Source organism: Fonsecaea monophora, assembly GCF_001642475.1.
Source record: "Fonsecaea monophora strain CBS 269.37 chromosome Unknown Scaff114, whole genome shotgun sequence".
NCBI classification, from domain to species: Eukaryota; Fungi; Ascomycota; class Eurotiomycetes; order Chaetothyriales; family Herpotrichiellaceae; genus Fonsecaea; species Fonsecaea monophora.
This window is the reverse complement of record NW_019174045.1, coordinates 1-27,284: the sequence shown is the minus strand read 5'-3', so window position 1 is coordinate 27,284 and position 27,284 is coordinate 1. Positions and strand designations below refer to the sequence as shown.

The 27,284-nt window shown below is 51.9% G+C and overlaps 10 protein-coding genes across 10 annotated transcripts; 5 read left to right on the top strand and 5 right to left on the bottom strand.

Moving 5' to 3' along the window:
- Window positions 1–578: 578 nt before the first annotated feature.
- On the bottom strand, window positions 579–3,842 carry AYO21_10239 (isoleucine-tRNA ligase; the record flags this gene model as incomplete). Its single annotated transcript, XM_022660161.1, has 1 exon — window positions 579–3,842. The coding sequence occupies one exon, from the start codon at window positions 3,840–3,842 to the stop codon at window positions 579–581; it is 3,264 nt and encodes a 1,087-aa protein (XP_022507515.1).
- A 1,214-nt stretch (window positions 3,843–5,056) lies between these two features.
- Window positions 5,057–6,353, top strand: AYO21_10238 (hypothetical protein; the record flags this gene model as incomplete). The annotated part of the gene is made up of 4 exons (XM_022660160.1): window positions 5,057–5,290; window positions 5,358–5,769; window positions 5,825–5,902; window positions 6,049–6,353. The coding sequence occupies 4 exons, from the start codon at window positions 5,057–5,059 to the stop codon at window positions 6,351–6,353; spliced, it is 1,029 nt and encodes a 342-aa protein (XP_022507514.1).
- A 414-nt stretch (window positions 6,354–6,767) lies between these two features.
- Window positions 6,768–9,704, bottom strand: AYO21_10237 (hypothetical protein; the record flags this gene model as incomplete). Its single annotated transcript, XM_022660159.1, has 1 exon — window positions 6,768–9,704. The coding sequence occupies one exon, from the start codon at window positions 9,702–9,704 to the stop codon at window positions 6,768–6,770; it is 2,937 nt and encodes a 978-aa protein (XP_022507513.1).
- A 562-nt stretch (window positions 9,705–10,266) lies between these two features.
- AYO21_10236 (hypothetical protein) lies at window positions 10,267–12,304 on the top strand (the record flags this gene model as incomplete). The annotated part of the gene is made up of 6 exons (XM_022660158.1): window positions 10,267–10,579; window positions 10,657–10,939; window positions 11,006–11,183; window positions 11,255–11,860; window positions 11,927–12,030; window positions 12,091–12,304. 6 exons carry the CDS (start codon window positions 10,267–10,269, stop codon window positions 12,302–12,304), a joined length of 1,698 nt encoding a protein of 565 aa, XP_022507512.1.
- A 646-nt stretch (window positions 12,305–12,950) lies between these two features.
- On the top strand, window positions 12,951–16,174 carry AYO21_10235 (hypothetical protein; the record flags this gene model as incomplete). The annotated part of the gene is made up of 2 exons (XM_022660157.1): window positions 12,951–13,257; window positions 13,332–16,174. The coding sequence occupies 2 exons, from the start codon at window positions 12,951–12,953 to the stop codon at window positions 16,172–16,174; spliced, it is 3,150 nt and encodes a 1,049-aa protein (XP_022507511.1).
- A 369-nt stretch (window positions 16,175–16,543) lies between these two features.
- Window positions 16,544–17,302, bottom strand: AYO21_10234 (hypothetical protein; the record flags this gene model as incomplete). The annotated part of the gene is made up of 2 exons (XM_022660156.1): window positions 16,544–16,837; window positions 16,913–17,302. 2 exons carry the CDS (start codon window positions 17,300–17,302, stop codon window positions 16,544–16,546), a joined length of 684 nt encoding a protein of 227 aa, XP_022507510.1.
- A 1,188-nt stretch (window positions 17,303–18,490) lies between these two features.
- Window positions 18,491–20,308, bottom strand: AYO21_10233 (hypothetical protein; the record flags this gene model as incomplete). The annotated part of the gene is made up of 5 exons (XM_022660155.1): window positions 18,491–18,868; window positions 18,939–19,046; window positions 19,111–19,325; window positions 19,385–20,018; window positions 20,090–20,308. 5 exons carry the CDS (start codon window positions 20,306–20,308, stop codon window positions 18,491–18,493), a joined length of 1,554 nt encoding a protein of 517 aa, XP_022507509.1.
- Window positions 20,309–20,814: 506 nt separating this feature from the next.
- Window positions 20,815–21,876, top strand: AYO21_10232 (hypothetical protein; the record flags this gene model as incomplete). Its single annotated transcript, XM_022660154.1, has 1 exon — window positions 20,815–21,876. One exon carries the CDS (start codon window positions 20,815–20,817, stop codon window positions 21,874–21,876), a length of 1,062 nt encoding a protein of 353 aa, XP_022507508.1.
- A 565-nt stretch (window positions 21,877–22,441) lies between these two features.
- On the bottom strand, window positions 22,442–23,557 carry AYO21_10231 (hypothetical protein; the record flags this gene model as incomplete). Its single annotated transcript, XM_022660153.1, has 1 exon — window positions 22,442–23,557. One exon carries the CDS (start codon window positions 23,555–23,557, stop codon window positions 22,442–22,444), a length of 1,116 nt encoding a protein of 371 aa, XP_022507507.1.
- Window positions 23,558–24,943: 1,386 nt separating this feature from the next.
- On the top strand, window positions 24,944–26,956 carry AYO21_10230 (hypothetical protein; the record flags this gene model as incomplete). The annotated part of the gene is made up of 1 exon (XM_022660152.1): window positions 24,944–26,956. One exon carries the CDS (start codon window positions 24,944–24,946, stop codon window positions 26,954–26,956), a length of 2,013 nt encoding a protein of 670 aa, XP_022507506.1.
- Window positions 26,957–27,284: the final 328 nt, after the last annotated feature.

The following is a 27,284-nucleotide window of genomic DNA, read 5'->3' as shown; positions in this document are numbered from 1 at the left end:
GCCGATTACCAGTCGACGTACCAGGACATGTGTGCCAAGGAGTTTATGAGGTTGAAGGACTGTTATCTGGTAAGTCACCATTTTTCATCCTGGTGTGGGGGAACTGGGGACCCGTGAAGTCGGTTCGACGATACCTTTCGATGTTCAGGAGATAAGGAAAGAAAACCCTGGAGGTTCTCTCGAAAAGAGAGGGGGAGCGGTTTACTTCTCGCCTCTGTATTGAATGATTCAACACGACCCGGCCCCTTTCTCCTTCTGAGGTACTCGACTGGGGCGAAAAGGCAGAGATGGACAAGTCACGAGTGGTTTACACCATCCTCTCGTCGAAGATTTTGCTATCTATTGCTTCCTGTGGCAAAACATCTAGCTAATTCTTTTCTTCATCTGCGCAGAGACACGCAAAGAAGTCATGACATGCTCGCTCTATGTTTTACACTTTTTCTCTCTCTTTCGGACGCTCTTGAGCAAATCCACAACACACACCCCTTTTCACCGACTCCGTCGTTCTACAAGAGATGTCATAACAACGTCATCTTCATGCTCATGCTCGTGATGCCACTAAGTAAAAAGCCTCTTGCTCAGAGCTTCAACAACCTCAACAGAAACGTCGCCTTTTGTACCTCCTGCACCTCTTCCACAATCAAATCGGCACCGCCTTTATCGCCATTCACAATTGGTCCCTCGACCTCCGTGACAACGTGATGATCAACGGGCCGTCTCAGCGCCTTTTCAATAAAGGAGCTTTGTTGCTGGAACACTTGCTCGAGCCCGATATTGTCCGGGTCTTGCTGGACTTTGTATTCCATCTTGACATCATCTGTCGGTTTCAGGTTTGCTTTCTTTCGGAGTTGCTGGACTCGGTTGATGATCTCCCTGGCGAGACCTTCCTGTGCCAATTCCGGGTATATAGCCACATCTAGAATGGTCAGAACGTCGTTATCAGTGTTCGTCTCTTGATTCTTTGAAGTCTCGTCTTCCTTGAGCGCCCGTCGGACCACCAAATCGCCTTCAACCAATTCTATCCCAGCCACCGTCAATTTCCCCTCTGACAGATACGTCTTGCAGTCAGTGCTGGTGACATCTGGAAGAGCCTTCTTGACTTTTTGCATGTCTTTCTTCAATTTCTTGCCAAGGACTGGCCAGTCCGCCGTTACGCTGTACTGTACATTATATTTGTCTTCGTCTGACGACAGGACGAGATCGCGCACGTTGAGTTCTTCTGTAATATACCCTTCAAGCGACTTGACGTCGTCAAGGTACTGCTGGTCTTTGTGAATGACTACTAGCGTCTTCAATGGCGTCTTCAGACCGATAGTTCTTCTTTCTCTGGACTGTCTGGCTAGTTCAATGACCTTTTGCATCCGTCCCACTCGTCGTTCCACGACTGGATCGAACAACTCCTGTCGAACTTCGGGGAAAGAGAGGAAGTGAACGCTGCGCATGTCTTGGCTGTGGAGGGATTTCGGTATATAAGGCAGGAGTTTAGTGTAGATGAGATCGGCGATGAATGGTGTGAAGGGTGCGAGTCCGCGGACGAGGGTGAAGAGGACATCAAACAGAGTGTTCAAGGCATGCAGCGTGTCATCCACACCCAGCTCGCCCTTTAATCTTTTTCGGTTGAATCGGATGTACCAGTTTGTGGTCTCATCGATCAGGTTGAGCAGCCCCGGCACGACCGTGTAGAGTCGGTATGCCGCCATTTCCTCGTTTATATATTTCAGCAAGCTTTGACAGCTGGCGAGAATCCATTTGTCCATGACGTTGGTGTTGGTGGTGTCCATTTCCGGCCTGAACTCGTAGTCAATGCCCTCAATCTTTTTGAGTAGCTCTACTTGACCTTCAAAGAATTTGTAACTGTTCCACAGAGGCAGAAGAACTTTTGCAACAATCTCCTTGACACCGGATTCCTTGAATCTCAGCGGCTCGGCTCGTACGACGGGTGAGTTGATCATGTACAGTCGCAGGGCATCTGCACCGTACTTGTCAATGACTGTGTTGGGGTCTGGGTAGTTTTTGAGTCTTTTGGACATTTTCTTGCCATCTTCCGCAAGCACAATACCGTTGACCACACAGTTCTTGAAGGGCAGTACTTTCTTCAAGTGGATGCCCAAGACGACAAGGGTATAGAACCATCCACGCGTCTGGTCGAGACCTTCGGCAATGAAATCACCCGGGAATGTCTTCTCAAAGTATTCTGAGTTTTCGAAGGGATAGTGTGCCGAGGCATAGGGCATACTTCCAGACTCGAACCAACAGTCAAACACCTCTTCAACGCGGCGCAGAACACCATTGCCTTTCTGGCTGGGAATTGTAATCTCGTCCACACTGTCACGGTGAAGGTCTGTGATCTCGCCCTCGTAGCCACTGAGCTTCTTCAGCTCTTCTATGCTGCCGACAGCAACAATTTCCGAGTAGTCCTCGTTCGCCCACAGCGGAATAGGGGTTCCCCAATATCGGTTTCTCGAGATATTCCAGTCACGAGCGTTCTTGATCCACTCCGCAAATCGTTTCTCTTTCACAAAATTCGGGACCCAGTGCGATTTTGCAATTCCGTCGAGCATATCTGGAATGATGCTTGGCACCTTGTCATTCCCAGCAATATTGACAAACCAGCCGGACACAGCACGGTAGATCAAGGGTGTGTCTGACCGCCAACAGAAGGGATATTGATGGGTTAGTTGGCTGTCACGGATGAGGCGCCCAGTAGCCTTCAGATGTTTGATGATGTGCTTGTCTGCTTCCTTCACATGCTGACCCGCAAAGTCTGTGACCTCTTTTGTAAAGCGTCCTGTCTCGTCCACGGGGTTGGGAGGGAGGTGGTCGTGGCTGATGATGCCATTTTCCATGGCCACCCGAAAATCTTCTTCACCAAACGCGGGTGCTTGGTGGACGACACCGGTACCATCGTCATCCGTGACATAAGCAGCATTGAGCACTCTGAAAGCACGATCCTTGTATGCCTCATAGAAGTAGTCGAAGGGTGGTGAGTATTGCTTGTCCTTGAGGTCTGAACCCTTGATCTTCTCGAGCACCTTGAACTTGGCTTTCTTCGGGTCTTTATATAGTGTTCCCAACAATTTTTCAAGCATGATGTACTTGCGACCGGAGTCTTGGTCCACAAACTTGATGTACTCAAAATTGGGATTGACGGCCAAGCCGATGTTCGACGGTAAGGTCCAGGGCGTAGTTGTCCAAGCAAGAAGGCTAGTCTCAGGATCCTCAAGGAGCGGAAAGGCGATGACCACTGCAGGGTCTTGTGCCTCCTTGTAGTTGGATTGAGCTTCGTGCTGACTTAGCGGTGTGCTCAGTGCGGTTGAGAAGGGCATGACTCTGTAGGAGCGATACACCATGCCCTTGTCGAACAGCTGCTTGAAGACCCACCATACCGACTCCATGAAGGTGGGATTCATGGTCTTGTAGTCGTTGTCAAAGTCAATCCACCGTCCCAACCGGTCAATCGTCTCTCTCCACTCGGCTGCATATCGCATGACAATAGCCTTGCACTCCGCATTGTATTTTGCAATTCCCATCTCTTTCACTGCCGCTGGTCCTGAGATGTTGAATTTCTTGTCAATCTCATACTCGATTGGCAAGCCATGGGTGTCCCAGCCGAACCTCCTCTCGACATAGTAGCCCTTCATCGACCAATATCTCGGAATAATATCTTTTATGGTAGAAGCCAGCAAGTGGCCATAGTGAGGCAAGCCGGTCGCAAATGGCGGGCCATCGTAAAAGGTGTAGGGCTTGTTGTCTTTGGAGAGGCGCAGTTGGGTCTGGAAGGCGTCAATCTCGCGCCAGCGTTTGAGAGTCGCGGCCTCTTCGGCAGAAAAGTCGACTGCCATGTTTGAAGGGCTGGATCTCGGTACAAATTGTTGGGAGCTCTCTGAGAATGAGAAGTGCTCTTAAGAGGCTGAGTGACTCAATATTTGATACAAATCTTGGCGGCGACATGCAACGCACCTGCGCTGCTTTTAACCGCCGATTGACTCACCAAACTCTCTCTCTCTCTTTTTGAGGACACTATCCTGCTACAAGTCTGGTTTAGGTAGGTTCAACAAGAACCCAGATAGTCCTTCGTGTAGCATTCGGTGGTACTTGGGCACTTTAGGGTGCTAAGTTATCTCTGAAATCGCTGGTGAACATGCGCTATTGTCTTCACACTTCAAATTCACTAATGCGGCATGCCTCCACCCTTTCCCAGACACACCCCCAGCTGCAGATGAAACCGTTGCCCCATAACTTCGCCTGTTATAGTGCTAAACGTTCAAGCAACTGTGATACTCAGGTCAAGCGAAGCCGTCTCACTAGGTTTGTGCTGCATTGCCTGAAATCTCATCGAGGCTTTACTTCAGTTGCTTTGAGCATGGTTTTCCACCTGGGGCGGACGCGCTACTTCGTAACCCGAGTAATGACTCATTTGCTCCAACACAACGACTTGCTGGTTGGTTTCATCAATCCTTAGTCTGACGGTCAGATCGTAGATGCATGCGTCCATGCGAGTTCTACGAAGACATTTTTCTCACAGTGCTGACAAGTTGACCTCAGGACCGCTTGGAGACGCAAAAAGTACAAGGTACTAAGATGGAAAAGTTGGATTCACGAGACCTACCATCCACCCATTGATCCTCGGACAAACACTTACAATAACGCCAAAAGCAGAGCTGACAAGCAGAGAAGCATCCTTACTGTACCCTTCCACTGTCGGAGTCCACTGCGCCCTCCCAGAACCTTCATATGCGTCGCCGTCCCAAGATCTGTGCTGAGAATATCCAAAGCAGCCATACCCCTGGCCCCCCAACCACGTGAATTCCACTTTCTGCTGAGATATCCACAAGGAGATCGGCCCCAGTCGCGCTTGGAGAGCTGTTGGAGAAAAGCCAGCAGAAATATCAGCAGGTCAAGAGCAAATTGTCTTCGCGGTCCACAGTGACGGCGGTCCAAATGAGGCTATGCGGGGAATTCGTCTCCAAACCGAATTCCATACTTCCATTATGTGGAAGTCGGATCAGAGAGAGAGAGATACATTCCGTGTGCATCGATCGTGAAGAGGCCTAATATGGAGGACAGCGCAGCTCATGAATCCTACAAGCTCCCGACGGACCCTGTATATGGCTTCGTCGGGATCGGTGTGATGGGATATGGAATGGCAATGAACCTCCGCACCAAAATCCCCGAGACCGCCAGGTTTGTGCTGTGTGAGATCAACGAGACACGAAGGGAGCAGTTTCTCCGGGAATGTAAGGCTTCTGTAGAAGTATCACAGTCGCCGCGCGAGGTGGCCGAGAAAGCTGTAAGTGAGCTCCAACGCCATGGAGATCGAGAATGAGTTTGACTCAAGGGAAGCAATCATCGTCTAGGACATTATAATCACTATGCTGCCACGAGCACCGCACGTCCAGGATGCCTTTACAAACCCCGAGACAGGCTTCCTGGCGGGTCTGTCATCTTCATCGTCCACACGACTGTTCCTGGAATGCTCCAGCATCGATGTCGCAACATCAACAGCTCTCGCAAAGAAGGTGGCTGCCACAGGACTGGCCGTCTTCGTCGACGCTCCCGTGTCCGGAGGACCTCAAGGGTCCAACGCAGGCACCTTGACCTTCATGGTTGGAACACCTAACGAGCGGATTTTCGACGTCGTCAAGCCAATTCTGGCAATGATGGGTAAGGAGGACAATATCTACCAGTGTGGAGGATTGGGTGCCGGCCTCGCGACGAAACAGTTGAATAACTATTTGGGCTATGTTGGGTATCTGGGGCTTTGTGAAGGTATAGTTGCCATAGATCCTTGACTACCGCATGGCCACTCGCTTTGCTCCCTGAGGTCAACAGCTGACCTTGTACCGCATTTCAGTGATGAATGCCGGTACGCTGTACGGCCTTGACCCGAAAATTCTATCAAGTGAGTTTCCACATGGTCCACGACACGTACACACCCTGCCATGCCATGCTACTACCTCCGGACATTCCCCTTCTTTTGCTTGTTCTTCTCACCGAGAAAGAGGAAAATACATACTAATCCCGTTCCCTTTCTCCCTTTCGTTCAAGACGTCATCAATGCTTCGTCCGGCATGAACTGGAACTCCCTACACCACAACCCCGTCAAGGGAGTCAACCCCGCGGCATCGTCGGCGCGAGATTTCAAAGGGGGTTTCACGACCGAGCTGGCCGGCGGCGTCATCGACGACGCCGTGGCCCTCATGGACTCTGTCGGCGCCAGCACAGTCCTCGCCGAGCCGGTGCAGAAGGTCTTTGTCGAGGCCAGGAAAAACGACAAGTGCAAGGGCATGGAGGCGAGGAGCGTGTGGAAGCTCTTCGCCGAAGATGGCGGAAAGGATGTGCGAAAACTTTAGATATTGTGGGAGGAGCGATGGTGTCGAGAATTAAAGATTACAATCTCACAGTCTCATGTCCCGCAATCTCGCACTATGCTCTTCTTCCTCCTCTTCAGTGAATAGCGAGGTCTCGGGCTGCTGTTAACCCTACCTCTTGATGAATGTGATGCGTGTGGCAGTCCTCTTTTCTTCTCATTTTATCCCTTTCAGTTGCTGGATACAGACTACTCGAGCCCATTGATATTCAGAGATGCGGGATATTCTTCTGGTGAAAGGGAACATTAATTACCTACTGTACAGGGTATCGTTCTATACTGTGTCGACTTTTTGTTTCCAATTACATGGCTCCCCGGTATGCTGCGCGCCCCGCCCAATGCATATACGACGCGGTAAAATGGACTGGCGTAGCATCTCGGTGACGCACAGGGTTTATCAGTCCACGGCGTCATCGCTAGCTCCTGCATCCTCGTCGCCATCGTCTTCGGCTTCGGCATCGTCATCCTCCTCCTCTTCGTCTTCATCTTCATCTTCGGAGACTTCCTGGCCCAATTCCTTCAGCTTCTTCTTGTCAGCAGATCTCTTGGCTTCGAGATCGCCAAAGACGACCAAAAGGTCGTCGAGTTCAGTCTGGACGTCTTTTCGAGCAGCCTTCTCTTTCTCGAGGTCTTCGACGAGGTGCTTGGAACGGTTCTCGGCGTCTTGAGCACGACTCTCCGCTCGCTTGAGGCGCGCTTCCAAACTCTCGGTTTTGCTCTTATACTCCTCGTGTGCGGTCTCAAGGTCCTGGACGTGGTTGGCGTTGGCCTTCTGCAGCTGGGATTCCAATTCCGAAATCCGGCGCTTGAGGTCCGCAATCTCGGCCGCTTCTCTCTCTCGGGCCTTTTGTGCCTGGGCTTCTACCTCCTTTAGTTCTCGTGTGTGACGCTCATTGAGAGCCATCCGTTCTCGCGTCGCTTCTTGCTCAATCATTTTCAACCGCTGTTCGAACCGTTGGACCTCCAACTCGTGCTGCTTTCGCGACGTTTCAATGGCGGTGAGATGTTCATTACGTCTTCGGTTGAGTTCCTCTTCATGATGCTTCAACAGAGTGCCCTTCTCTTGAGCGAAGTCGTTTTGTATTTTGTTGATTTCGTCCTCGTGGTTTTGGTGCAGGCTCTGATTGATTTGTTTGATCCTGGAGAGCTCAACCGTCGTAGATTCTCGCGTCCGGCGGTGATCGAGCTCCTCTTGTTCCAACCTCCTCCTGAGCTGCAGCAATTCACCATTGGCAGCCTCCAATGCTTGTTTCTGTTCCTCGACTTGAGCTCTGAGACCGTCGACGAGGTCTCGGGAGATGCCCTTCTGGACGCCGTTGCTCACAATAGAAACCTCAAAGTTCGGATCCCGGTCAATGGCTCGCAGGAAACGGCTATAATTGTCCTTCAGAAAGTCGATGAAAGTCTTGTCGAAGAACACTTCAGGCAGGCCACCGTTGCCGGTCTGCGGTAGAACTTCAAAGTCTCGCACAAAGACATTTTCCCGCAGCTTGGTCAAGCGATCCACATAAGCCTCCCTGCCTAAATTTGTGGTTAGAAGCCCATGAAGCGTGCCCCGTGGAATAGGAGAGTCCTTTGTTGAGAATTCATAAATTACTCCTAGCACGAACGCGCAGAGACCAGCAACGAGAGGCATCGAACTTTTGGTGAGCTTGACAGCCGCAATAAGACCTTGCACATTGCTGCCCTCGGCAAGGAAGTCGTTGACCGATTCTGGATCCTCAAACAGCCATATGGATAACAACATCAGGTAGCCGAGCAAAGCACGTTCATCCTCCACGTGTTGTACGCCCGCCACAACATTGCTTGCGATGCTTTGTAGGAAGGTGACGACCTCTTCGCCACTTTCGGCGTCACCCTCTGTCACTTCCAGGGCCATCTCCTTGGTCTCAGCATTGTCGTACAGGAGGTGTAGCAAAAGCACCGCGGCCATCCATTGTTGGTATGGGTCAGAGTTGTTACGTGACCCAGGAGGTTCGAGCAAGACGGTAAGCATGTTGGGAATGGCATCGTCGCCCGCTTTGTGTCCCTCAATAGCCCTCCGTAGCACGTGATTCCGGATGCCGACATGGCCATTCATGAAAGCTTCGAGGCAGGAACATGCGGCCAGTCGGACGTCGAATAGGGCCAGGGGAGCTGGCTCTAGTGTCACTTCTAGGAGTGACTCGATTACATTCTGAGTTCGAAAGGCAGGTTGGTTCGGCTTGAGCGACTTCTCACCGGTGGCATGTGATGGGTGGCCGTTGGTAGGAGGACTATCGGGCTCTTTGACTTGGACTCCAAGATCTCCGAACCGTTCCTGGAGACTATGATTTGCTCGAATGATGTCGCCACATGTTTGCAGTGACTTTGTTCGCACACTGATGCTGAATGCAGGATGGAAGGCAATTCGCAAAACGACGTCTAAAACTCCGGTCGTCCAAAATACCTGTTGATTGACCACGGTCCCTTGGGCACCCTGAGCAAGAAATAACTGGATAACGCCCAATAAGCCCCAGACATTCATATCGCGCTGTGGTTTCAGCCATTCTGAGCTACCATCCCCCGAATCTTCTTGGTCCACGGCGGCCAGCAAGAGTTTCTTGATCTTTAGGATTCCCCCCACCTCTCTGAAGTACGATTGGTTCGATGTGTTGAGGTTCAGAAGATTGGCCAAAAGTGACAGGCAATCTTGCACGGTGGTAGAGCCATGTGTGAGACCACCGTCGCCGTCAATTAGAGCAAATACACGGTCAAATGCGTTCTCAAATGCCACCACTTTCTGTATTTCACCAGATGTGGGAGTCAAGGCCACCAGCAGTACCAATGCCTCATTCCGAATCGCTTCCCGTCTGTCATCCAACATATTTGTTATTCGGGAGACACCCAGAGGCGCAGAGAAAATAGCCTCTTGTGTGCGCTGTGGCCGCGCCGTGGATATATGGAACAGAATCTGGAGGACATATAAGCGTAAATAGAACTCATTAAGCTCGAGCAAATCCAAGAGAGCTGTGATGTTGTCTTGTCTCTGCGTGAACTCGTCGGCCAGCCACAGAGTGATTTCCTCCGACGCCTCAGTTGATTTCTCATCCGGCTCAAACAGCATCAACAGTGTCTCTAGCAAGATCTTGATCGTGTCTGAATCTTCTCCATCTCGCCTCAATCCGGCAATAAGATCTCTCAATGCGCCGGAAGCGACCGAAGCAGGGTATAACTTTGCGAAGCTACGCAGACCGAGTATAGCAGCCCGCCGATCTTCTAGTAACGTGGCAGTTGAAAGGCGGCTGCTGAGTGTCTGGATGGTGTCGGTGGCAGTCTGTCGTGCAGGCGCCTGGGCTTCGAGGATTCGCATCATTTTGAGGGCAGGGTCATTGTCGTGGGATGGAAAGTCTTATATTGACTCCGCGTCTGTCAGCCATGGATTAAGGAATCTCTGCGCACATTCTCGACAGAGTCAGAACAGGTACAGAGGGGCGAAATGTAAAGGCTGGCGACGGTTGACTTAAATGACCAGTGTTCGCATGGACCGCGTTTGTGCTCTGGGAGTCTGAAGTGACAACTTGTCCGCAGGCCAAGAAAGAGTCCGGGCGTAAAAGCAGCAGCACGATTAATCCACCCGTCAGTCAGCCTCGTCCTACAGGGCAAGGCTGTCTTTCCACTCAAGCCACTCCACGTAGCCCGAGGCAATAAAGGGGGACTCCCCTCTCTAATGTTCCCACACATCTCCAACAATGACAATTCGGGGTTGACGAAAGCAATATGTAAGTTGGGCAGGTGTATGGGGCAGTCGGCGCACTCTGCCTCGTTCGAACGAGTTTCAGAGCTATTGCACGAAAGGCCGCCGAGCATCGATTCCACATTGCCCCCGTCTTGTTCTGTGTAATTGAGCACGCTGCGGATCCCAATCAGGCCAGGCAATGCTCAGATCTCCTTATACCATCGACATCCCCCTTCTCGATGTCAACACCTTTGTCTTCCGATCTGGAACTGAAACTTCACGGGAGTCGCCTCAATACTTTGATGCTGATAGTCCTGCCAAATGTTTCAGTCTGGCACAGGGTGAAATCTATTCCAAGAGACTGGCCCGTGGGTTACAACAACTGGGCCTCCAAAGTGATGAACGCATACTCCTATACTCCAACAATCGACTTTTCTTTCCGATCGTGATATGGGGAACTATTGCTGCGGGATGCATTTTTACTGCCGCCTCACCTTCAGCATCCGCGTCTGGTGCGTTGTTTTCTGGTCGTCTTATGGAACGGCGTTGTTCAACAGAGGATGTTGCGTCTACTGACTTCGCATCAAAGAACTGGCTTACCAGGTGCGGGATTCCGGTGCTTCATTGCTGCTCACTGGACCCGATGGGATTGATATTGCCCTTAAAGCTGCTTCGGAAGTAGGGCTATCACGAAACAGGATTTTAGTTTTCCATGATCCAGATGAAGATCTCTCATCGTACCATCTCCATGGCTTGAAATCATGGACGAATATCTGGACGACTGAAGACGCCGTTCGACAGTGGTCCTGGAAGCGTCTAGCCACCGTCGAGGAACTCGATGGAAAGACCGCAATCGTCAACTATTCCAGTGGGTAAGTTTCGGCAAGAAACCTCTCAAGTCTACTAGAGTGCTCCATCACTTGCTGACAGCTCTGGAGAACCACCGGGCTGCCAAAAGGGGTCCAAATTTCTCATTATAATCTCGTCGCCAACTCAGTACAGCTTCTTTTCAAACGGTCTATGGTGGGAAACACAGCCAAAGCACGTGCTCGTAAGGAACGACTCGACGTGTCGGGCGAACGATGGCTGGCGCCTCTGCCCATGTATCACGCCTATGTGAGTGATAGCTCTCTCGGGTGTGGGTGTCGTACAGCCAACCCCTTAAGACAAACTTACATTGGTGATAGGGTCAAACATATTACGGTATAAATGCTGCAGCATGGGGGGCAAAGGTTTTCATAATGTCAAAATTCAACGTTACGAGGTACTTACAGTACCTTGACGTCTATCGCATCACGTTCATGACAGGGGTTCCGACCGTCATCGCTATGCTGTGCAAGCAAGATGCTCCCGAACGATACAATTTGAAGTCCCTTGAGCAGGTTGTGACCGGCTCAGCGCCTCTCGATCCCGGGCTGGGGCGACTTCTAGCAAGGATGTATCTTCGACCAGGTGTGCAGGTCAAGCAAGGCTGGGGAATGACAGAGTGCACCTGTTCTGTGACTAGTTTCCCACCAGATGAGGAAGATGATGGGCGCTCAATTGGTTGGCTGAATCCTAACTGTGCAGCAAAGATTGTCCCTATTGACGAGGATATACCAAAGTCCACTTCCTCGGGGCAGGAAGCTGGGGAGTTATGGGTGTCAGGGCCTAACATCATGAAGGGATATTGGAACAAGCCTGAGGCGACCGCAGAAACGATTGTGTATGAGGACGGCCACCGCTGGTTGAGGACAGGTGATATCGGATACTATGATGATCAAGGGAAGTTCTACATCGTTGATCGGCTGAAGGTAAGTATTTAACCTGGTAAATCGGGAAGTCGGGTATATCGGTCCTCTGACTTATGGACTCATCAGGAACTTATCAAGATAAAAGGTCTTCAAGTTTCGCCCACCGAGCTGGAGTTGACACTTCTCAACCATCCAGAAGTGACAGACGCCGCCGTTGTGGGTGCCATGATGTAGGTTGTCACAGTATTCTCGGCTTCTGTTTGAAGATGGGCTAACTGATACGGTGAAAGAAACGGGGAGGAATATGTCAGGGCGTTTGTTGTCCGAAAGAATGATTCACTTACAGAGAAAGAAATCTTCGAGATTGTCCGGAAGAATTTTGCTCCTCACAAATGGCTTACTGGAGGAATTTACTTTGTTGATGAGATTCCAAGAACAGGAAGCGGGAAGATTATGAGACGAAAGCTGCCTCAAGTGTTGTCGCCTCGGCCTTGGAAACTGTGACTGGGTCAAGAGTCCCGAAGGGGCTCATGTGAATCATCTTTGACGACCACATGCTCGTGCTCACGAGTGAAGATGACACTGACAGGCGGTAGCAGGCGGCTTTTGTCCTTTTCAGACCCACATTGTGATGAAAGCACACATGTTAGAAGACGGGGTAAATAGACAAATGGAGAACTGTGCAGTATTTATGTAGGTTGCACTCACTGTCATGACTTGGTAGATGTGATAATATGTCATTTGTGGCCCACCGTAGATGTGCTCTCAAGGCTGCTCTACAATCCTGTACTCCGCCGTTGTGAACAAATCTGCCAAGCCCACGCCAACCAGATTTGGACACGGCGCAGGGTCCAGATGCAGACTTGTTCAGGCTTGAAGGCGCAGTTTCGTTTCCGGCAATCGTTACCATCTCATCTCTCTGCAACAGACGCTTCGCAATCTCGAGTCCGACATGTTTCCTTCATAGTGACTCGGATCGCACACAGTCCTTGAGATCTCTTCTGTGCGCAGAGCAATAGCATTCTTCCATTGTGTTGCTTGTGACAATTAAGAGTGTGATTCCTCACCAATTTTTCCACAGGCAACGACTCAACTTCCGAGTTGATCCCTTCTTTTCTCTTGAATTTTCCTGCAGTGTTGTCAAGTCACGATGGGTGTCCCGGCTCTCTTTCGATGGCTTACCAAAAAGTATCCCAAGATTATCTCTCCCGTAATCGAGGAACAACCTTATGAGATTGATGGCGTGCAATACCCCGTGGACACCACCAAGCCCAACCCGAATGGAGAAGAAATGCACAACCTCTATCTTGATTTCAACGGCATCGTCCACCCCTGTTCGCACCCTGAGAACAAACCTCCCCCAGCAAATGAGAGCGAGATGATGCTGGAAATCTTCAAGTACACAGATCGTGTCGTGAATATGGTGCGACCGCGGAGACTGTTGATGATCGCAATTGGTAAGCTTCTCCTTCCGTTGATGTGCCTCCCAGCCCCTGTGGTCATGATACAGTGTGAATCTGACGTAGAACAGATGGGGTTGCTCCTCGAGCCAAGATGAACCAGCAACGAGCTCGTCGTTTCCGGTCGGCAAGAGATGCGAAAGAGGCGGACGAAAAGAAGGCAGAGTTTCAAACCCTCCTACGCCAACAGCAGCGTGATGGAGATGATGACGAAGACGAAGAAACAGTGGACGACGTAATCAAGAAAACATGGGATAGTAATGTCATCACACCTGGCACGCCTTTCATGTTCATTCTTGCTCAATCTATTCGATATTGGGTCCAGTGGAAACTGAACACGGATCCTGCCTGGGCTCAACTGAAGGTCATTATCTCAGACGCCAGTGTGCCCGGAGAAGGTGAGCACAAGATTATGCAGTTCATTCGTTCCCAACGCTCGGATCCTGCCTATGACCCAAACACAAGACACGTCATGTATGGACTTGACGCAGACTTGATCATGCTTGGAATCGCCACCCATGAGCCTCACTTTCGCGTCCTTCGAGAAGACGTTGAACTCAGAGATGCCAAAGCCAAGACCTGCAGGATCTGCGGTCAACAAGGTCATTATGCCGAGAACTGCAGAGGCGAAGCCAAGATAAAATCAGGCCAGTTCGATGAAAAGGGCACTACAGAAGAGCTGAAGCCATTTGTCTGGCTAAATGTGCCCATCCTACGTGAGTATCTCGGTGCAGAGATGTTTGTTCCTGGCCAGACGTTCCGTTTCGATCTTGAGCGTGCCCTTGACGATTGGGTGTTTATGTGTTTCTTCGTCGGCAATGACTTCTTGCCTCATCTTCCTAGTCTTGAAATCAGAGAAGACGGCATCGACAAGCTTATTGCCATCTGGAGAGACAATATTCCCCTTATGGGTGGTTACTTGACTTGCGATGGACGAGTCGATCTTGCACGAGCCCAAATTATTCTACAGGGTTTGGCGAAGCAAGAGGACGCTATCTTCAAACGCAGGAAAGAAGTGGAAGACAGGCGAGCTCGAAATGAACAGCGCCGCAACCAAGCCAATGAAGCTCGAGAGGCTCGCGCTGCAAAGAGACGACGTAGCTCCCCTGATTACAGCAAAGGTGGCAGGGCAGATGCTCGGGTACCGACTGGACCTGTTGAGACGTTCGAGGCTTCTAACTTTCCGGTTCTGGACTACAATTCTATTGTGAACAGAGCTGCTGTCGACAAAAGTCTGGCGTCAAACAAAAGCGCAGCAGCGGTGCTGAAAGAGCAGATGCTCGCACGAAAGGCGGCTGAGACACCTACTAAGAATGGTGCTAACGGCATCAATGGCACCCCCAATTCCTCGGCCGGAAGTCCTTCGTCAATCCTGGGCAAACGAAAGGCCGGAGCATTGGAAGAAGACGTGGAAAATGAAGGGACCCCTGCATCCGCAGTAGACAAGCTGAAAGCGGCCACGATGGATGAAGAGTCAGATAGTGCTGGAACTCCCGGAAGAAATACGCCTGTCGAGAAAAAGACTTTCAACAACGGAGATCCCAACAACCCTCCACCAGATACAGTCCGCTTGTGGGAGGAGGGATATGCCGACCGCTACTATGAGCAGAAGTTCCATGTGGATCCCAAGGACATCAGCTTCCGCCACAAGGTAGCTGAAGCCTACGTCGAAGGGCTATGTTGGGTGCTTCTCTATTATTTCCAAGGATGCCCGTCTTGGACGTGGTACTATCCCTATCACTACGCTCCGTTCGCTGCAGACTTTGTCGATATTGATAAAAAGACAGTCAAGTTCGATAAAGGAACGCCGTTCAGACCATATGAGCAGTTGATGGGTGTGCTACCAGCATCTTCCAATCATGCCATTCCGACTGCTTTCCATCCGCTCATGACCGATCCCGAATCCGACATTGTCGATTTTTACCCAGAGGAGTTCGACCTCGATCTCAATGGTGCGAAGCAATCCTGGAAAGCCGTTGTGTTGCTACCGTTCATTGACGAGAAACGACTCCTTTCGGCCATGGCCACAAAGTACCACTTGTTGACGGATGACGAGCACGCCAGAAACGAGCGCGGCCATGATGCTCTGATAATATCTGATCAGAATCCTTTGTATGACACCTTGGCGATGAAATTTTACTCGAAGAAAGCCAAAGGCGGTCCTAACACCGTGAAGCTGTCAATGCAAAAGAATCAGCTGGCTGGAGAGGTGACCAAGAACGAAGATTTCCTGCCTCATATGGACCTTGTTGGGCCGCAAGACGACATCAGGCTGGAGCCTGACGTTGACGATGATCGCTCGCTGAACGTATTTTTCACGATGCCACCTCCTACCCATGTTCACAAGTCCATGCTGTTCCCGGGGGTTGTCTTGCCTCCTCCTGTTCTTGACAAGAGCGACCTGGCCATGGTGCGCTCGAAGGCTAGGGTATCGGGAAGAGACTTTGGCGGTGCGCCACTATATGACAATACTCGACGTGACCGTTTTGATACGCAGAATCGGGGAGGACGCATCAACTACGCTGCCGACCGACCTCCCATTGACGCAGGCCCTCCTGGTATACCACCACCGAGTCAATGGCCTCCGGGCTTGCCTCCCCCTCCCCCACCGGGCTACGGTGGTCCAGGAGGTTACAACCGAAATCCGCCACCGGCAAATGGTTATGGAGGATATCAGGGTTATGGTGGTCAGGATCAAGGCTACTATGGCCAACAAGGGCAGAACCAACACTATGGCGGACAAGGCTCCAACCAGTACCACGGCGGTAACGGACAAAATCAACAGAACGGTGGAAGATCTTTCAGTGACGGTTATTATCAAGGCCAAAATCGGGGACCGCCAGCGAGGGACAACCGAAGTGGAAACTATGGTGGCAGCGGCGGATATGGCCGAGGTGGTTATGGTCGACGCTAAGTCGCTACTACGCAGCACTCAGGTCTGTGTGACCAGGATCGGATGAGCAAAGGAAGAGATGCAGCTGTAAATTTGGAGGGAAGAGGAACCTGTTAAAGTACTGATATTTGGCTGGATACAGGCGGGTATTTGTCAAGGTATTGTCTCACAGTGCTAGGTAGCTGTACACCGGATGGTGATGAGGCTAGGTGGTGTAGAAATGAGTATGATATTTGGTGGCCACAGAGTCCCTTCCTTAGTGTGCAATTAATCAGTGCCACAAGGGATAGTTATTACAGTCTCTAGTCTATGTTCGTGGTATCAAACTTTTACACATGCAGTCAGTCTGTATATTCGGCTATGTCGACACAATACCTCAAACAGTCCTAGCTACACGGAGGGATAGAACCAAAACACCTTCGCATCTTTTTCTAACGTGTCCGGTGCCTGTCTGCGGAGGTAAATCCCAAAGAGGTCCCTCTCTTGTGCCCGTACCTTCTCAAAGTCCAACTCTGGGGACACCCAGCCCTCTTCATCCGAGCATAGAATCTCTTGGGTGTATTTCCGCAGTTGAACCCAGTCTCGATATTCACCGAGTTGTGTTTCGTGGGCAGTCATCTCCTCGCTCGATAACGTAATGGGACAGCTCCCGCTGAGTTCGATCCTGTGCCAATTTCTGGACAGCTGGATCAGACAGTCCCTCAACGGCACCACGCCGTCCTAACACGTCCGACCACACAGGGTGAATATGCGGCGCACAGTGTCAGGGACTTTTGTGAGAGCAAAGTATGCTTTGCGGCCACGCTGAGCGAGGGCAACTTCGTAGCATTTCGCCTGCTGCAGGGCCTGGTCCCGTTGCGAGAGCGCATAGGCCTGTTCGTCTGGGTCCATGATCTCGAAATCGGCCGGGGGTTCCGGCTTGATCGCCCCGGTCTGGTGGTCTTCCAGCGGCTCGAGAAAGTGCAGCCACCGCACCTGGGTGAATGCCGGTGAGATCGAGGTGAACTGCCAGTCGATGACACCGACGATTTTGGTGGGGTCGTCGTCGGAGACAAAGATGTTGCCCATGTGCAGATCTGTGTGCCACAGAGTCGGCCTGGCATGGCCTCGCAGAAGGGGAGTCTTGGCCAGAATAGGGATCACCTTCATGGTAGCTTCGAAATGGTGCAGATGCGAATCGGGAGATCCAAAGTGTGGTCCCCCGGGACCAAGGTAAAGATGCTATATCCCGCGCGCACCATGACTGGGAGCGGGATCTTGACAATCACTTCTTTCCCGTTCGCCACGGCTAGCTTCAACGCCTTGTTGAAGCTGCCCTCGTGCTTGTCTATGCTGGATACAGGAGACATGACTGAGGGGAGGGAGGAATCTAAGGCTCAGAGCCGCTCAAGGTCGAATTTGGCATGTCTTCTTGACAACTCATGTTGTTCGTTCATCAGGAAACGTCCATTGGAATAGTTCAAAAGCTCGCTTGTACAGATAGTGTCACTTGGGGTGTTCATGTCAGCAAGAATTAACATGGGGATCAGTATGGGATGCTTTCCTCGACAAGTGATTGGTGAAGGCGCTTGCTGAAGACTCGCAGGAGTTTTGGCATTGCAACGGTCGTTTGCCTGGTTGTTCTCAAATGATGGGCATTGAGACTGAGATCTTGCAGTCAACACCTCGTTCAGTACTTGTAACCTCGTAGTCCATAGTGTCACATAGAAGGTTAGACGCGATACCTAGACCAGGCTGGAGACAAAAAGCCATAGTCCCCATACGGACACTGGAGTGGAGAAATAATCAACGTGCTCTCCCGACAGCAAAAGCAAAAAAAAAAAACAACTCGATGGCGATGGGACTCGAACCCACAGTCTTTGCCACGCTCCTGATTGATACAAGAATGTAACCGGAAAGCAACGCCTTACCATTAGGCCACGCCACCATGCTAAGCAGGTGTAGAAGAATCGCATTTTCTGTGTGCGATTCGTGAGCCAAATCAGAGCTATAATTGGCTAGTGCAATATATGAATAGCAACAAGAGGTTCCCTTGGCAAAGAAGTTTACCGTTACCTGTTTCAAGTGAAACACTTCACTTTTCCAAGTCACTGAATATCAAACAGTACGGTCAAAATAATTTAAATGCGACATTTCAATTTGATTAGATTTCGAAAACTTATCTAGGAGTTCCAAATCCCTCGACATACCAGGCCGGCGTCAAACAGGTTTGGCAGTCAACGCTCAAGTCGTGCAGCTCACCAGGCAAATGTCAACACGATGCTTTCTGAAAACATAGCCCCCAGCATCTCCAAGTCCGACAATTCTCGTTTACAACTGGAAGGAAACTCCGCACTTTCAGAGGTGTGAGGTGTTCTCGACGCTCTGACCGATCCACGTCTCAAGCTGTTTCTGGTCTCGAGGGATGAATCTCACCTTGAAGGGTTTGGGCTGAGTGACCATACTTGTCGGCACCGAATTGCACTCAATCGTGTCCAGAATCGGCCTGTCCTTTGGATCGGTGGCCTCATGGATGCGGAAGGCTAGGACTAGGCGTGTGAAGATGATGTACAGCTCTCGATTTGCCAAATGTGCTCCGGCACACATCCGAGTCCCCGCGCCGTAGCCAAAGTGCTGTGTGCCCTCTCCGGCGCCTGATTGCCCCATGAAGCGATCCGGGATGAATTCCATGGGTGACTTGAAGTGCGCAGGATCATGATTCGCGGCCCACATATTCTGCCCATGGATTGTTAGCACGACCGTCGGTTAACGGCCCGGGGAGGTCTGGGAGGTGAAAATCTCATACCATCAAGAAAGGTGTCCCGGCAGGGATAACAGCACCTTTGTAAGTGATGTCGCTAACACTTTGGCGATAGAATGACAAGTTCAGGGTGGACCAGAAGCGAAGCACCTCCTACGACATGGTCAGTCTTCGATTTGGTGGTGGCAGAGGTCACTCTTGAAGTCCCTGCACTCACCTTTACAAAAGAAATGACGTACTCGGACGTCTCTTCGTATAAGCATCCATGCCATGGGTCTTTTCCAGGGTACGATTTGATGATTTCGTCGTACATTCGTGCTTGGATCTCCTGGCCGTGCGGTGACGAAAGGTAAGCGATCGTCATGTTGATATTCCCTGGCAATGTGTCGAGGCCAGCGGCGACCATGGTCAAACATATGGATTTGAGTTCATCTAAGCAAGCATTCAGTCAGCCATCAACCGTCGGCAGGTGGCACCATCTGATAGCTTACTATCCGCCAATCTAGCCTCTGGATCTTTCAGGACGTTGCCAGCAATGCAGGGGTGGTCGGTGCCGTTCGCGATTCGTTCTTTCAACTGATTAAAGAAACTAAGGATGTATTCGTCTCGTCGGGCCCGATACTTTACGGCATTCGACTTGTACCCGGGTAAGATCCGGAGCAACGGGACATAATCTTGCCAGTTATGCGCAATACCGCGGATGTTTCCCAGCTCTCGCTCAACGGCAACCACTTCATTGAGAGTGCTGTCTTTGACAGTGCCCTGGATTCGAATACCGTAATTCAGGGTCAGGCTGATGTTCAAAGAGAAGCGTTGGAAATAGCCGTTGGGGTCGATGTCGTACCCAAATTTGATGTTCTGGACCAGTTCGTTGATGCTGGTGGTGGACTCAAGGTCGATGAAAGGGAGGTATGTCTGCACCGCCTGTCTGTTCAGGGCCGTGGCCGCCGCTTTGCGGGCTCTCTTGAGGGACTCAGACCATGGCGAGGTCCCCAGGGTATACACTCCCTGGGTTTGCGAAACCACGTCGTGGAATGTCCAAAACTTTGGTCGAGAGATGAGTGCTGACTGATTTCTGATCCATAGTTCCTTCACCGATTCGAACGAGTTTGCATAAATGAATCTCTGGAGCGCAAGGAGAGTCAATACGATCGACCCAGTGACATGTGATCTGGTGCTTGGGGATCTTCACTCACGCGGTTGCCCAGGCGAACCTGGAAGACATCGCCATACGTCTTGGCCAGCCGAGCGCAGTTCCTGGCATGATACTTGCCCAAGAGGATCAGACTCCCAAAAATCGGCACCCCAGGAAGTTCGGGTAGGTTTTTGATCTTTGGGATATCGGTTCTATTGGCCCATCTGATGAGCAGCGCGAGTACAGAGGCAACAAAGAAGAATCCGATGGCCGGATGCATGGTGAATTGACAAAGGTGATAACCTTGAAGCGTCTCTCTCTTCTTCTGTGAGGTTCAATGGGGAAAATCCACCCTGGGATGAAATCGAGAGTCCATGGATAAATATCGAGGGGTTTTAAACGCCTACTGCGTCTGCCGTGTCACTTACGAAATGCTGTTTCGATGCGACTTATCTCCGTACGATCCTGGGATCCGCGAGTCCCCAAGTTGGGGTGGGAATGCATTCTTCCCATTCTGGGTTTCAGCAGGCCTTACCTCGGTCACTTCAACTCTACATTTAACAAGTATCGATCAGCCTCCGATTTGGAGAAGCATATTCCTACGATAGCCGTGGAGAGCCTCATCGACATCGACATCTGTCCAAAGTCTCCAGGTCCGCGAGACCAATTGGTTGGCCTCTTAATAATCTGAGTGCAAACACGTTGTAAAAAGCTTTAGAGCTCGGCGTTCAGCACATCGCTCAACCCAACTCCCGGACAAGCATATTGAGACAACATAGCATCGAAATGGCCATCTCAAAGATACGTTTAGCAATACTGGATGACTACCAGGGCATTGCTGCAGCCAAATTCGCTCATCTACAGCCCAAAGTCGAAGTCACCACTTTCTCTGACACTATCAACCCGAGCGGAGAGGCGGAGAAGGATGTCCTCATCGAGCGCCTTCGACCGTTCACTGTTATTTCGACGATGCGGGAACGAACACCCTTGCCAGGGGATGTAATTCGGGCTCTTCCGAACCTCAGATTGCTTCTAACCACCGGAATGAAGAACTCGGCAATCGACATGGCTGCCTGTGCTGAGCAGAATATCATCGTCGCCGGAGCAAAGGGAATTGGCAAGTCTGGGGACGTGAGCTTCCCTACCTCGATTGATTCTACTTTGCAACACTGCTGGGCACTCATCCTGGGTATCGCTCGGAACATTGCCCGTGACGACGCCGCCGTCAAGTCTGGTCTCTGGGAGATTTCTCCAGCTACAGGGCTGAAGGGCAAAACGCTAGGTCTGTTAGGATTTGGCAACCTGGGTGCGAGGGTTGCCTCGGATGGTGCGTGGGCGTTTGGAATGAAGATTCTAGCATGGTCGAGTAGTCTCACACAGGAGGTTGCTGAGCAAAAGGCCAAGTCATTTGGTCTTCCACCAGGGACGTTCAAGGTGGCGAGCAGCAAGGAAGAGCTCCTCAGGGAAGCGGACGTGTTGAGCATCCACTACGTTCTGTCTGATCGAAGCCGAGATCTTCTAGGGGAGAGAGAGCTCGCCTTGTTGAAACCCTCTGCTCTCCTCGTCAACACCTCGAGAGGCCCCCTCATCAACGAGAAGGCTTTACTCGATGCTTTGAACCACGGCAGGATCAAAGGTGCAGCTTTGGACGTCTATCATGTGGAACCGTTGCCGCTCGACAGCCCGTGGCGTACGACTGCTTGGGGCAAGGACGGCAGAAGCCAAGTACTACTTAGCCCACACATGGGCTACGTGGAGGAGGGAGTCATGAACCGATGGTACGAGGACACAGCATCAAATCTGGAGTTGTGGCTCGAGGGAAAGGACATCCCGACAAAGCTCAACTGAAGTAGGCCTCCAGTGCCGTGCTACGTCCGAGTCGATAACAGGAGCATTTGGGGCTGGATGACTTGCCCTGAACGAACGTCCTATAGTCTGTCCGTGTCCGACCAGCTCAAGATATTAAACGCAGATCACTTTCTCATCTCCCAATCCGGAACAAGACCCCGGTGCCCCAAATTGGAGCACAGTCTGGGTAAGCAAGCGCCATATTCCGTGATTTCTGGAATGGAGTCCGGTCCGTGTTCGGATATCCTACGTCGACTGGGCGGCTGGATCTCCATGATGGGCGCGAGACTATGGTGGCATTCATCGACGCGAGATTAAGAGGTTAGTGTTACGAGCCCCTGGACTCATACCTGTCTCGATTAGCGAGGTGGCCTTTGTCCCAACGGCGTCGCCGTTGATGCAGGAGATACTAGTGGCACGCGAATCTAGGCACTTTCCAATTAAGCTGGTGTGCAATATGTGTACCTGTATCTATTCATGCGCTGTGAAGAGGTGATCCCCTGGTGTACATCCCAGACGACCAAGCCCTAAATAGGGTGCAGAGGCACGAGAGGTTGATCGTCATTTACTTTGACATATCCACGACCAGCTTTCCACTTGCGCCTTTATGGTAGTCGTCTACCAGATCGTTAAGCTGCTCTAGCTTGTAGGTGGTCACTCGCGCCCTCACCCCTTCCTTTGCCGCGAAGTTTAGCATGGCTCTGAGCTGCCGATTCCGCCCGACCAAGACGCCGACCATGGAGATGTGGCGGAAGACGAGGTCCCGCGGTTGCATGTGAAAGCCCTCCTTGGGGAAACTGACAGTCACGCAGACGCCATGGTTTTTGACCAGCTTCATCCCGTACTCGAAAGCCTTCTGAGACTCAGGGAGGATCAGGACCCCGTCGACGCCCTTCTCGCCTTCCAGGCCTGGTTCGGGAGAGCCAAAGACCGACACGCGAGCGTCCTCGGCAGACTGTTTCCGCGCATCGAGAATGGTAACGTCGGCACCTGACGGCCCTAGATCCTTGACCACATCCTCCAGAAGGGCTAATGCCGGATCAGACGCCTCAATGGCGACGACCTTGCAGCCGAGCTTGACGGCGAACTGTACGCCCAGATGTCCAAGGCCGCCGCCGGCACCGGAAATGGCAATCGTGAGGCCCTTGCTGCGTCCGGCCTCCATTGTTACTCCCGCCCTTTCGAGAGCATTCCAGATGGTCAGACCGGCGCACATGAGCGGAGCGGTATCGACCGCGGTCATGCCTTCCGGCATGGGGGCTATCTGGCGAGAATCCGCGACGCAATATTCTTGGAACCCGCCGTTGGCCGAGAGACCCAGGTTGCCAGCCTTGGTGCACCACACGCCGTACTTTTCCGGATCACCGTCGTTGTTGAGGCACTCGGAGCACGATCCGCAAGGGTGGAAGGCTCGACCCGGAACGCCCACGGGCATTCCGACCTCGAGATTCAATTTCGGCGAGACGTCCGGGCCCATGGCGACGATTGTGCCCGCAAACTCGTGCGATCCTATTCGGGGCAGGTCTTGCCACATGGCACCAGACGCGAAGACGGCGTCTGTGTGGCAGTACGACGCTGCTCCGACTTTGACCAGGATGTCCTGACCAGTGGGATCGGGAGGGACAGGCACATCTTTGAATTCGTAAGGCGTGTTGAAGGCCTCTAACACTTGTGCTCGCATCGTCGAGATCGTGGTCTTACAGGATAGCCTCAGAGACTCTTATCCTTACACTGGAATTGAGATTTCGATAGTTTGTAAACACCGTTTGGCTTCACGGCCTAACACGGCGAGGCTCGGGATATGTATGGAGGGGCGTACCACTTGTACTTGTAGTCTTAGCCTCGAGAGGTGCGAATGTGGTGAAGTCTATGCGGCCGCCATTTGACTCGTAAGTCCCGTAGGGAGGGCATGTTGCATAAGAGTATCTCAACTGCTGGAACGCCGGACCGATCTGGAATAATTTGGGGAAGTGTCTGAGGTGATTGGTGCTGCATGGAGGGTGCGTGGACTTGTGGGACTGATAAGTTTGGCTGCTTATCGAAGCCTGGCCGCTGTCGTCGTGCGAGCAGAGAAAGGCCCGGAAGAGATGATGATACGACGAGCTTCGGACCAGGAACGTATTCCTGGCCAGCCAATTCCCTTTCCACTCAGTTGTCGTGGCGTTGGATTGTCATGTTCTCCGAATTGGGGGAGGTTTTAAGTCTCCACGAACAAGTAAATTAATTGGTGCCCGCTCTACGCTAGGGAGCAGCCGCAGCTACCGGGATCCAGCAGCCTCGTCAGTGTCCAGACTGCATTGACTTGGGCGCCTCCCCACAATTGTAAACCCTCAACCTCATCTTCCAACTCTCGTCTTAAAGAATGTAGCATCTTCCCCGAATTCATTCTCAAATTCCCCACTGCCCGCCAGTGCCATCTCTCCTCCGCGCGATGAGCAAGGTCTGAACCATGACAACGAATCTGGCCACTCCTGCACGCCCTGCGAAAACATTCGTGTGTCATCGCTGTGGCCGTGGGTTTGCCCGCCTGGAGCATCTCCAACGCCACGAGAGATCGCGTAAGGGAAACTGAACAAAGGCGGTTTGAGAAGCAATTGACTGACTTGGGCCACAAGACACCAAGGAGAAGCCGTTTCGCTGCTCCGTTTGTCAGAAAAGTTTCACCCGAAAGTACGCCGCCCCAACCCAGCGAAGCTAATCCGTCGTTTATCTGTCGTCTGGCTGACTTTTGCGAGCAAGAGATTTGCTGACCCGCCATATACGCTTGTCGCACGAGTCCCCTCTACAGAGTCGCTCTGGGCAGAATGTATCGTCGAACACGGAAACGCTCTTGCCGACACCATTGCCTCTGGTGGATTGGCCCGAGTACCAAGCTGGGTCTGGCCCAGTTCTTTCTTCCCAACACCGTGCAGTCCCACCGACGACTCATTCCATAGCCAGCAATCACAGTGGTGAACAGGAACATATCAACCAGGTTCACCTGTCGGCGCGCTTCTTCGCCCATCCAAATGTTGAGAGTCCAAGCCAGTCTAAAGAGTCATTTTCCAGACCGGTCCCGGATTACACGATGAATCTGGGCTTGCAGGACGGCAGCTTCGACGCGCTCGAGCCAGCCTATACACAAGATTTTGCTACTTTCATGGACAGCGTGCCCAACTTCACTCACCCATTCTCTCCGAGCTACCAGCCGTTGCCGGTCTTCTTTTCCAACCTAGACTTACCCTTGGCTGGTGTTTTCGAAAATACCAACGATCCTAGAGACGGCAACATCTCCCGCGACGAATCAACAGTAACGACAACCATCCATGCCACATCCACGTCACTCTCCAATATCCGTGCAAATGACTCGTCCATCTCTCGGTTTGGCTCTCGGCTCCCATCCCTGGCTCCCGAGGAAAAGCCTCCGCCCAATGGTCCCCACCCACAAGGGCCCACGAGGCTCAATAGTCGAGATTTATTCATCTCGGCCGACTGTCGACAGCGTATCATCGATGAGCTGGCGACATTTTCTGGTTGTATAGATGGCGACTTTGTTCTCCCGTCTCGCCATGCGTTGTCACGATTGATAGGTGGGTACTTTAAGAACTTCCATGCTCATTATCCCTTTTTCCACATTGCCACTCTGCGAATGGATGCCATCCATGTTGAGTTGCTCTTGGCCATTGCGGCTCTTGGAGCCCGCTACACCAGAGAGCCAGAGATGGGCATTGAGCTGTTTCGTGTTGCACGAGCCATCGTCTTGGAACGCCTCCGCCGACGCCAGAGACGAAAAGCAAACATGGGATTGGACCAAAGATTGCACTATACGCCCGTAATGATTCCTGACCCAAGCTGCAGCGGAGACGAAAGATTCTGTGTGGTTGAGATGGTGCAGACTTTACTGCTTTTGATCGCCATCGCATCCTGGTACAGACGCGAACCCGCAGTCACCGACGCACTGTCCATCCGCAGTGTGCTGCACTCGCTTATTCAAGACGATGAGATAACGCGAGCCCGGGAACAACCAACCGAGGACTGGCGGGAGTGGGTCCGGTTCGAGACTATCAAAAGAACCCACCTCGTGGTCTTTTGCTTCTTCAATATCCATACCATTCTGTTCGACTTACCGCCCATGATACTGGCAAGCGGCCTCCGGCTCGAACTGCCCTGCTCCGAGAAGGAATGGAAGGCAGGCAACGAGCTGGAATGGCGAGAAGCTCGTGCCGAATCGAGGTCAACTCGACAAGATTTTCAAACCGAGTTTTCCTGCCTCTTTTCGGACCTAGGTGAACGGAATGGCTCGACCCAAGCCGTTGCGCGAGGCTTCTCTGCTCTTGGCGGTTGTGCTCTCATACACGCCGTCATTCAGCAGATCTGGCTTGCACGCAACGCTCGATTACCCATCGTGCACGACGATTCAAGCGGCCTCGCAGATGAAGAAATGAATGTCTTTGAACGGGCCCTGAAGCGATGGGCCAGGTATTGGGAGCGTGATCAAGAATCGTCCATGGATCCCTTGAGTCCTCACGGGCCCGTGACTTTTACATCGACAGCACTCCTCCGGCTGGCGTACATTCGGCTCAATATGGATTTGGGCCCTGTGAGGTCACTGAGCAGCTGGGACCCATCCATGGTCGCCAACTCACTGCACCAAAGCCCGAGAGTCCAACGAAGCGACAAAATGACCCGGGCGGCACTTCATTGCGCACATGCCCTCAGCATTCCCGTGAAGCTAGGGATCAACTACGTCGCCCAGACACAACTGATCCTCTGGTCGAATCAACACGCCCTCTGCTCGTTGGAGTGCGCAGTCCTCCTTGCAAAGTGGCTTGAAGCGGTGACGGTGCTCGATCCGAACCCTGCACTGACACCCGCGGAACAGAGGGTGCTCGAATTCGTCGTCCAGCTGGTGGCTGAGACGGAATACAAGATGAGCTGCGACCACATTCTGGCGCAAAAGGCTCGGTTGAGTGGCATGGTCGTCAGGCTGTGGGCGAAACTGTATCAGTCGAGCAGCGTGTGGCAGATGGTCAATTTGATTGGAGAGTCTCTGAGGATATATGCTGATCTCCTGGAGGCTGGGCACAAACTGGTGATGTGATGAGCAAGCCAAGGGCGGATAGCGTGTGGTGGTCTTACGAAGTCTGGGTCTCGAACGAGCTTTTTATGTTTAAGATGACTTTACTCGCGGTTGTTGTCATTCTGAAAGCAAGCGAGAAAGATGAGAGCGTCTACCAAGGCGGTGATAGTGTTAATGGACATTGTGAGCTTCCAAGGTGGAGTTTCGGCCCGTTGTATATCGTTGTCTCAGATGGATCAGCCTGCGGTTGACAGGTGCTAGCGCACTGAGTTGGCGCGCTAACGCGCGTTGACCAATCAAAAAGTTAGGCTAACTTTTCTGCCAAACGAGTCTGAGCACGGATACGTGA